General features: G+C 56.1%; 1 protein-coding gene across 4 annotated transcripts; it reads left to right on the top strand.

Moving 5' to 3' along the window:
* The first annotated feature begins 1657 nt into the window (after window positions 1–1657).
* SLC35B2 (solute carrier family 35 member B2) lies at window positions 1658–9496 on the top strand. Of its 4 annotated transcripts, XM_054193871.1 has the most exons (5): window positions 2275–2607; window positions 3141–3325; window positions 4231–4424; window positions 4688–4848; window positions 6158–9496. In XM_054193871.1, exons 1-5 carry the CDS (start codon window positions 2524–2526, stop codon window positions 7094–7096), a joined length of 1563 nt encoding a protein of 520 aa, XP_054049846.1. In that variant the 5' UTR covers window positions 2275–2523; the 3' UTR covers window positions 7097–9496. The 4 variants fall into 4 exon arrangements, with proteins under 4 accessions (XP_054049844.1, XP_054049843.1, XP_054049846.1 ...); XM_054193869.1 differs by lacking the exons at window positions 2275–2607; window positions 3141–3325 and adding an exon at window positions 1658–1794; XM_054193868.1 differs by lacking the exons at window positions 2275–2607; window positions 3141–3325 and adding an exon at window positions 1687–1798.

Below are 9496 nucleotides of genomic sequence, written 5' to 3' on the forward strand. Positions count from 1 at the left end.
TGAGCATTACCCCGGGTGCCCGGGCATGTGAGGGCTGCAGGGGCTTCCCCAGCCCGCCCGCTCCCTCCGGTCCTCCTCCCTCCCTCGCACCGCAAAAGGTGAGCCGGACCGCGGGGGCTTCCCCACTTGCAGAGCCTTTCCAGTGCTGGGGGATCACAGCCTGGTGCTCCGTTCCTGTCCTGAGCCGTCCTGCCGAGCGTCTGGCATCGCGGCTGAAGACAGAGCATGGCAGGTGCTGGAAGACCAGGTGGTGGATCCCTGCTTTTGCTGTCATGCCTGACATTTTGCTGCCTTACCGTGCCGTGGTTTCCTCTTCCGCAAAGAGGATAAAAAGATCCTGCCCCATCTCCTGGCTTGGGAGGGTGTTAAAAAACTTCTTCCCTGGGTTTTAGATTTCCCCCAGGCTGAAAGTGGCGGAGACAGCAGGGTTATCTCCACATCCCTTCTGTGGTTCAGCTCACCACCCTTCCCTGCCCCCTCTCCAAGCCAGAGGAGCACGTGCGACGCATTGGGGAACCAGCAACAGAAGGTGCTGTGGGAATGGAGACAACCAGTGCGCCTGACCCTACCTCAGCCGGGGAAATTCCCCACTTGCTGCCTGGGAGCAGCTGCTATTGTTTGGGGCAAATCCTGGATGGCGCAATCGCCCCGAGATCCTCTGGAGTGAGCTTCCTCCTCCCTTCTCGGAAAGACAGATAGCAAGGGAATGCTGCCAGGAAAGCGGCATGGGTTCCCCCCTGGCCACTCTGGAGCTTGCCTGGTCTCTTCAGCAGCCCTGGGCTGGATTGCTCCGTTTCTTTCGAATCTTTGCCTCCCACCTTCTGGCAGGGCCTCGACCCTGTGGCAAACAAGCCATATTCTGCTCACGGGCCTCGGCCAGCACCGGCCAGGAGCATGTGCCCCGTGGGGCTGCCTCCTGTGCCACCTTCGCAGGGGGCGTGGGGCACTCACGGGTGGCCCAGAGCAGGAGCGATGGGCGCTGCAGGAGCATGGTGGGGCCAGGGCTGCAGCTGGGTGGGAAGGGGAGGGAAAAGGCAGAAGCAACCACCTGAAAGGAGGTTGTAGCGAGGTGGGGGGTCGGTCTCTTCTCCCAAGTAACAGGCGATAGGACCAAAGGAAACGGCCTCACGTTGCACCAGGGGAGGTTTAAACTGGATAGTAGGAAATATTTCTTCACGGAAGGGCTTATCAAGCATTGGAACAGGCTGCCCAGGGAAGTGGTGGAATTGCCATCTTATTTAAAAGACGGGTAGACATGGTTTAGTGGAGGTTTCGCCATTGTTAAGGTTGATGGTTGGACTCGATCTTAAAGGTCCATTCCAGCCTAGACGCTTCTATGGGTGAGCTGCGCTTTTTTATTTTTAATTATTTTTAAATAATTATTTTTTTTTTAATAAAGATGCCTTGTAACACGTTACTGGGTGGCCACCTGGTGACCGCAACCGGCCCTGCAGCCTTGCCTGGTGGCCCAGGCTGGGGGTGCGGGGCTACCGGCCCGGGGAGAAGGCCTCATCCCGCCCCACCGCCCCCCGGGCAGGGCCCCTGTGTGCCCGGGGAAGGGCGGGGATTTACCGGCCCCTTCCCGGTGCAGAGCCCGCCACCCGCGCCGGCCCGACTCCCTTCCTCCCGCCGCCGAGACACGCGTGGGCGCGGCGGCCCCTCAGCCGCGGGCCCTCCGGAGCGACAGGGGGCGCTGTGAGGACTCCAGCGGGCTAGAGTTCCGCCGCCGCCGGGAGCGGAGCGGAGCGGAGCGGAGCTGAGGGGAAACCGGCCGGCAGTGGGACCGGGCCGCAGGTGGGTAAGTAAGGCCGGGGACGGGGAGAGCGGGATAGGGCCGCAGCCACCCCGCTCGGCAGGGGTCGGGCGAGGGCCGCCGCCGCCCTGGGGACGTGGCGGAGCTGGGGGGCGGGCGTCCCTGAGGTGGTGGGTCGGTTGCCGGGCGGCCGGGGCAGAAAAGCCTTGGAGCGGGCCTCTCCTCAGCCCGGGGCCCGCCAGGCCCTGCCCGCGGCGGGGGGCGCGGAGGCCGCGCCCCCCGCCACGGGCAGGGCCTGGCGGGCCCCGGGAGTCCCTGGGCGAGGTGGCTTCATGTAAGGGGGGAGCAGTAGCCCGAGTCTCGGCTCGGCTCCCTGGGTGTTCTGCATATTCCAGACTATGGCTCCTTTCATGCCCGCTCAGCTCCCCCCCCCCCCCCGCCCTCTCTCTACCTGTAACACTGGCCTCCCTGTTCCTTCCCCCCCCCCCCCCTCCCCGCCCCGATCGTGGTCGGGGGAGGGCAGAGCCTGCTGCACTGAGTCAGCTCTCGGGGCCTGGGAATTGCTAGTGCAGGCATAGAGAGAGCCATTGTCCCTCTTCTTCACGGCCGCTGTGGGAGAGCAGAGCTGGGTCTCCGACCGTGGAGGGTAAAAGACAGGCACAGTGGAGCCAGCTGGCCTTTCGGTCTCTCTCGTCAGGTTGAAAGGGAGACGTGGCCCAGGAGTGTGGCAACCCGCCCTGCGGCTCGTGTCTTGACTTCTGCAAAAGCGAATGGCGTCTCGGCACCCTGCTGCGATCAACCGGGGTTACTTAATACGGGCAAACGCGGGAACATCGGGGCAGCTTCAGGCCCAGGTGCCTGCACCGAGCATTGTTCTTGCATCCTGCAGCACCCCTGCAGCCTGCGATGGTGCCCCTGCAGCAGGAGAGATGACAGGGGTGGAGGTGTCAAACTGCCTTTTCTATAGTGGAGAGACAGGGGGGGAACAGGAAGCAGGCACAGAAACCCACCCCCAGCTGTTTGCACTTCTCCCAAGGCTGGGAATTTCTGTGTCCTTTAAGTCACAGAAGGGAGATTTCAGGGTGAAACACAGCCTTGGCTTAGGTCAAGTTGTTGGACTCCAGGGTCCTGGCCACAGCAACTGAGGATAAAAGCCCCTCAGGTCTTTCCCAAGGGGACAAGAGGTTGATTGGGAGGGCTTGTTGTTCATGAAGTGGCAGGGGACTTTCTTGCCTTTAAAGGTCTAAGTTTGTGAGTTTCATGTGAGGGCTACTAGACGTCACAGCTATATTATGTTGGGGCCAGGTACACCTCACAGGGCCTAAATTCCTGTGACTTGGGGTTTTTTTGGGGAGGGGGGATTAACATCTCTGTCCCTTTGTCACAGGAGCCCAGAGCTTCTTCTGGTGCAAATTTATGTAGCCAGCCCCACCTGGCCCCCAAGACAATCTTGAGGCTTTTTTCTACTGGAGAGACTGAGGCAGGGATGGAGCGTGGACCAAGAAAACCTCCTACCCTGATGCAGGAAGCTGAAGCTTGTGGTGCGAGGGGAGGATCCAGGTGGTCTCAGGTGTAGGAAGTCCTTGCCAGCTTGCTCATTCTGTTGTTTTCCTGGTGCTCTTGTTCTTCGCATGGCCCCTGGATATCACAGGTTTGCCTCTGTGAGGGAGGGGACAGTGGAGGGAAGAAGTCCTTCAGGGAGTATTAAAGCTGTTTTAAAGCTGGCTACGTCACCACCTTAGGGCTATACCTGAAGAATATCAGCTGTAACTTATTGGATAGTCCTGGTAAAATCCCAGCCAGCCAGCTGGTAGGAAAGTTCCTTCCCAGCCTTGCTCTCCGGCTGTGTCTTGCCAAGCGGGTAAGCCCTGGTAATTTCCTCTGAGCTGTGGGGAATGCCTTGGCACGCTTCCTTACAGGGCTGCGTGGGGAGGTGGGGGGAGGTTGGTGGCCTGAGCCCTCCCTGGCTCTCCTCCACTCAGCTGGTGTGGCTGGAGGGGGAAGCTCTGAACCTTTTGGCCTCAGAGGAAGGTTGTTCTGGCCACAGGCTTGAAACATGAGCTGCTAGGTAGGAGTTGCTTTTTCAATTCAATGACCTTTTCTTTTTCCACCCAGGAGCTGTGCTAAAGTTTAACCTAAAAAGGTGAGGTGTGAGGTGCTCCTTACATTTGGAGCAAGGACGTTGTCAAAACCAGATGGTTACAACAGTGTTCAAATGCTCTCTCCGTTCCTGGAAGTCCGAGTTTCTAAGTCCACGTGTTCCTAAGCCAGAGCAAACACCCTGAACAGAAGCAAATATAAATGTCTGTCGTGCTCTTGAACTCTAGAGGGCTTTTCCTACTTCACATGCTGCCATCATCGCTGCCGTGGGATCTGAGTGCTGCCTGCTGGTGGGGAGCAGGCTGGGTGGCACAGGCATGCGGAGCAGAGCTGGCCGTGTGCCGGTTGCTGCAGCCTGCCTCTTCATCTCTCTGCAGATTTTGCCTTCCCCTCATGCTGGCTTCCCTCCCTACCATGGCTGCTGCTGAAGAGATCCCCGCTGCCCTGCAGGAGTCTTGGGGGGACTTCTGGCTCTTCCGTTTCTTTATTAATGCTGCTGGCTACGCAAGTATTGTGGTGCCGGGATTCCTCCTCATCCAGTACTTCAAGAGAAGGAATTACCTGGAGACAGGTAAGGGCAGGAGCTTCCCTTCCACATCCTGCCTCCTTGTGAGCTCTCCACACCCTATTCGGCACTGACTGGTCATTTCCCTGACCTGCCAGGAGCAAGCCGCTCGTAGAGCTGCGTCCCAGACCCATCTAGGTGCTACCCTGAAACATATTTCTCTGAGGGCCCTGCAGCAGCAGATGTGGAGGCTTAAGGAGGGAGGCTTCATCTCTCAAGCTGGTGCGGCTGTGGTTAATTCTGTCTCTATGTTCTCTTACCCCCTTCAGGCCGAGGCATTTGCTTCCCTGTCATCAAATCATGCGTGTTCGGCTCTGAGGTGAAGTCTCTACACCAGGAGGATGGCTCCCTGCCACCCCGAACAGAGCCCACCGAGTCCTCTACAGCCCGACAGATCTTCAAGCTGGTCTTCTGCGCCACTGGTCTACAGGTAGGGGCCCTGTGCATGTGTGCCTGGCTCTGGGAGCAGGAGGTAGGCAGCAGGTTTGCGGCTGTCAGTTTCTTGAAGACCAAGGATGCAGTGCTGTCCTTGATCAGGGCAGGGCTGGAGGCTGGGACACAGCCTCTCAACCAGGATAGCCCACCAGGGCTGCTGGGTCACTTCTAAGGGCTGTGGAGGTCATCCAGGTTGGGACCTCTTGTCTGTCCAATCGCAGTCCTCTGCAGCCACGGATAGGGAAAATTCTGTGATTCAGCAGATTGTTAGGGCTGCTCTTGTCTGGCCCTCACCTCAGAGGAGCAGATAGTTGGAGCCTTCTTATCACCCAGGCTCTTCTGTGGTTCACCTCCTGAGGCTGATGCACCCTGCCTTGATGGATTGCATTTGAATACTGGAGACAAATACTGAATTCAGCTACAGATAGAGAGGACTTTTTAATCTTCGTTTCACTAAGTCTTAGCTATAGCCAGAACATCATTAGGAAGGGCAGCTTTTTAGGTCTATGAGGATTAAAAATAGAAATGTGGGTATTGTGATAGTAAAAACCCACACATCCCACAGCCAGCAGAAGACACCCACTCTCTGGCCTGTTATCCCAGTTCATCCAGACTTGCTGCGGGTCACCACCAAGTCCTTCCATCTCTCTGTGCCTTGGTTTCTCGGGAGAGGTGGTGTGGTGAGAGAAAGTCTGTGTTACTTCTGTGAGGGGCTTGGTACTGTTGCACCAGAAGTAACGGAGGTTACAGCCAGAACAGTGATCATCCCTGGAGGACAATTTTGTCTGCTGGGTTTGAAACCGGAATTGATTTGGATGGAAGAACTGGGCCTAGGGAGCTGGAAGTGAAAACCAATTCAGAGGCCACTGGGAAAACAGCCAGGACTTGCCGCAGGGAGCTGGCACTAAAACCACAGCTGTGCATCAGTAACGTTCCCCGATCCTGTCAGTCTGGTTCAACAGGGAGCTTAAAGCATAACTGCTCACTGTACGCCAGGATGTTTGCTTTACGGGGCTCACTGTACGCCAGGATGTTTGCTTTGCAGGCCTTTCTCCCCTTGGAAGAGGCTGTAAACTGAGCAGGTTATGTTTGGGACGGGATGTTCCTGGTTGTAACCACATGGTACACTGGGTTCCCTCAGATGGGTGGAGTGTGGGGTGGCCCTGTCTCCCAGTGTCTCAGGGAAGCATTGTCCTGCAGAGGATGAGGCAATGCTGGGGCAAGCAAGGGGTCTGTTCTTCCCGTGGTTGCTTGCAGCTGCCATTGCAGGTCCTGACTCCCCCTGTGTTCCTCCTGCTTCACAGGCCTCCTACCTCACATGGGGTGTCCTCCAGGAGCGTGTAATGACAAGAACGTATGGTGCCACCGAAACAGACCCTGGTGAGAAGTTCAAGGACTCCCAGTTCCTAGTGTTCATGAACCGCATCCTTGCCTTCACGGTGGCTGGTCTGTACTGCGCCCTGACCAAGCAGCCACGCCATGGGGCTCCTATGTACAAATACTCTTTTGCCTCCCTCTCCAACATCCTCAGCAGCTGGTGCCAGTATGAGGCACTCAAATACGTCAGCTTCCCTACCCAAGTGCTGGCCAAGGCCTCCAAAGTGATCCCAGTGATGATGATGGGCAAACTGGTGTCGCGCAAGAGTTATGAGTACTGGGAGTACTTGACTGCTGCCCTCATCTCCGTGGGGGTCAGCATGTTCCTGCTCTCCAGTGCTCCCAACAGGCATATGTCCACTGTCACCACTTTCTCAGGCATAGTCCTTCTGGCTGGCTACATAATCTTCGACAGCTTCACCTCCAACTGGCAGGATGCCCTCTTCACCTACAAGATGTCTCCTGTGCAGATGATGTTTGGTGTCAATGTCTTCTCCTGCCTTTTCACGGTAGGCTCGCTCCTGGAGCAGGGTGCCTTGCTGGAGTCAGTACGCTTCATGGCCCGCCACTCAGAGTTCATGGCCCATGCTGTGCTGCTCTCGGTGTGCTCCGCCTGTGGCCAGCTCTTCATCTTCTACACCATCAACCAGTTTGGGGCAGCTGTCTTCACCATCATAATGACACTCCGCCAGGCTTTTGCCATCCTCCTCTCCTGCCTCATCTATGGGCACACTGTCACTGTCGTGGGCGGGCTGGGTGTAGCCGTTGTCTTCATGGCCCTCTTCCTCCGTGTCTACGCCCGCAGCCGCATGAAGAAGCGCAGTAAGAAGCTCCCGCCAGGGGACAGCCCTATACAAAAGGTCTAAGGAACTAGGGCCATGGCATTTAAGCCATGCCTGCTGTCCTGCCTCCACTCGGGAGTACTTGCTTGATTTATGAGAACCTGCTGAGGAGCAGGGTGGGGTATGGATAGGCCGGACCAATGACTCACTTTTCCACCTGCTTTTCCTGGGGAAGGGGCTGGAACAAGCCCGGGGAATGTTCTGGGCTGCTGCAGCTCCAAACCTTTCCATTTGCCTTAATGGGTCAAAGACTTTTAGCCAAGGGACGGGCCTGGGGGCTTGCATCCTGGGGGAAAAACCAGTGTGGGGCTGCTGGTACTCCTGCCCCACCTCTGTCTTGTGGCTTCTCTCCAAAGTCACCGATGAACAAGCGAGCCCTTTTCCCTGGCACCGTCATGCCTCTGGCTAATGCTCCTCCATTTCTGTCACTACTACAGAGCTCAGCAGGAGGAAAGGTAAACAAAACACTAGCTTTCTTTTTGGAACACCTTCATGTGAGGCAAGTCCCAAGATGAGCCTGTCCCAAGACAGGGGAGGTCTCAGCCCCCCTCCCAGGAGCTACTCCAAGTAGGACAGGCACAGCTAAGGGAAGGACTCCCATCCTGTCCTACCCCAGGCCTGGGATCTGCTCTGGGGGCGGCACTCTGCAGTGAAAGCCAGTACCTCCGAGTTTTATTTTATCAGTTCCTCGCCCCTGCTCCAAGACACTTTTCTTCACTCCCTTCAGCCCAGGCTGATTTTTATGCAGAGACTGAGGCTGGCCGGTACGGTTCCCAAGGCTTGCTGAGTTGTTTTAGGTTGCTTTTTGGTTACATCCGCTGCTGTCACAGGCCAAAGGCTGCACTCGCCAGAAGCTCCGGCATCACCTCGGGGTGTCTCAGTGCCACGGTTTCTGGGCTTTGTAGTTGCCATTCAGAGAAGCACAAATAGCCCCTCTCCTTCCTGCCAACTGGAGGCACCGGCCCCAGCTTTACTGGGGCTTGGCCAGAGCCCCACTGTGCCTGGAGGGCTGAGAGATGGGGCAGAGCCTGCTTGCGGTGCCTTGTTCCTGCTCCACGGGCAGCAGGGGATGGAGCGAGTGGGCACCTGCTCCCCAGGCAGCAGGGGGTGGAGCAGTGAAAGCTGCTCTTCCCCAGGAGCCTGGGTTTTACTGGGTAACACTTTTCTCCTCAACACAACCTGACTGACAAGCCAGCAGGTTTTGGTACTTTTGAAAGGCAACTTTTTTTTTCCTCTTTGTTTTATTAAATTAAAAATATGCTGCATATAGTGCCCTGAGGGTAAATAGTCTTTTTAACTTTTATTTTTTTTCCCATATACCTGGAAGGAGGGGAGAGACTTCCCAACCCTTCCTGCGTCCCTAGTCTCTTCAGGACAGCAAAGCTATCTTTTCTTTCCAAACACAGGTGCCTCTGCCTTTGCCCAGGCAGGTTATCAGCCAGGGCTGGACCCAAAGCTCCAAGGCCTGACAGGGGGAGCACAGCCAGGTTTGGATCACTGGTGGGCAGGTGGAGGAGCTGTTAGCCTGGTTCTGATTTGGTTCCTGGGTTCTCTGCTTGGGCAGCCACAGTGGGTGTAGCTACAGCCTGCATAGCTAGAGAGAGATGGTGCAGAGGCTTGCTGAGCACCTGCCAGCCAGGGCCCTCAGTGATGTAGCACAGCCCTGGAAGAACCCGTCCTTTATGGGGTGCACCTGCACCAACACCAGCTTCACAGGCCACACACCAGAGCCAGTGAAGGCTTGGGGGATGGATTGTACATCCTGCTGGTACCTATTGGGAGGCCTGGTGAAAAACCTTGGCTGTAGGCCTATGTATTCTAGTCATGGTGAGGTCTGGGGTCAGAGACAGGACCTTAGCCTAACAGAGCTAGAGAAAGGGGAGACACAGGTGAGGGCTACGAGAGAAACAGAGGAGAAGACTAGGGACAGGAGCTGCTTATCACAGTGCTGAGTTAGCTGAGCCAGCAGGGATAACAGAGCTGGTGCTGAGCGCAGCCCAGGCTTCAGAGCACTTGGCTCTCCAGCAGTTCTACCTGTGCTCCTTCTCGTACCTCCAAGCTCTTGAAAGTGCCTGTGCAGCCTCATAGCACTTCATCCTGCCCCTACAAATTCCCCCAAATGTCTGCGCCTCCACCATCTGCTGACTGAACATGGAATGGCTATTTTTTCCTTTGGTCAAAAAAAATAGGTTGTCTGCCAGGTTAGGAATGGGATACCTCTTCTAATTTACATGTAGATCTAAAGAAAAAAATTATGAAAAAACAAACATTCTAAGTTAAAAAGAAAAATTGACTTTACTGATTCATTATTTGGCAAAGCTTTCCTATAGAAAGAGAAATCTTACTTTTAAACCGTTTTTTTCTATTGTCTCAGTGAAAAAAAACCCTACCCTGAAGGCATTTGCTAGCTCAGCTCCAGCGCTG

This window comes from Rissa tridactyla, chromosome 3 (genome assembly GCF_028500815.1).
Source record: "Rissa tridactyla isolate bRisTri1 chromosome 3, bRisTri1.patW.cur.20221130, whole genome shotgun sequence".
NCBI classification, from domain to species: Eukaryota; Metazoa; Chordata; class Aves; order Charadriiformes; family Laridae; genus Rissa; species Rissa tridactyla.

Excerpts from the sequence above, each read along its gene's own strand:
- SLC35B2 (XM_054193871.1), top strand. The coding sequence starts at position 2,524 with ATGGCGTCTCGGCACCCTGCTGCGATCAACCGGGGTTACTTAATACGG. Across the intron at positions 3,326-4,230 it reads GGATCCAGGTGGTCTCAGGT|ATTTTGCCTTCCCCTCATGC; the intron begins GTAGGAAGTCCT and ends ATCTCTCTGCAG. Across the intron at positions 4,849-6,157 it reads TCTGCGCCACTGGTCTACAG|GCCTCCTACCTCACATGGGG; the intron begins GTAGGGGCCCTG and ends CCTGCTTCACAG.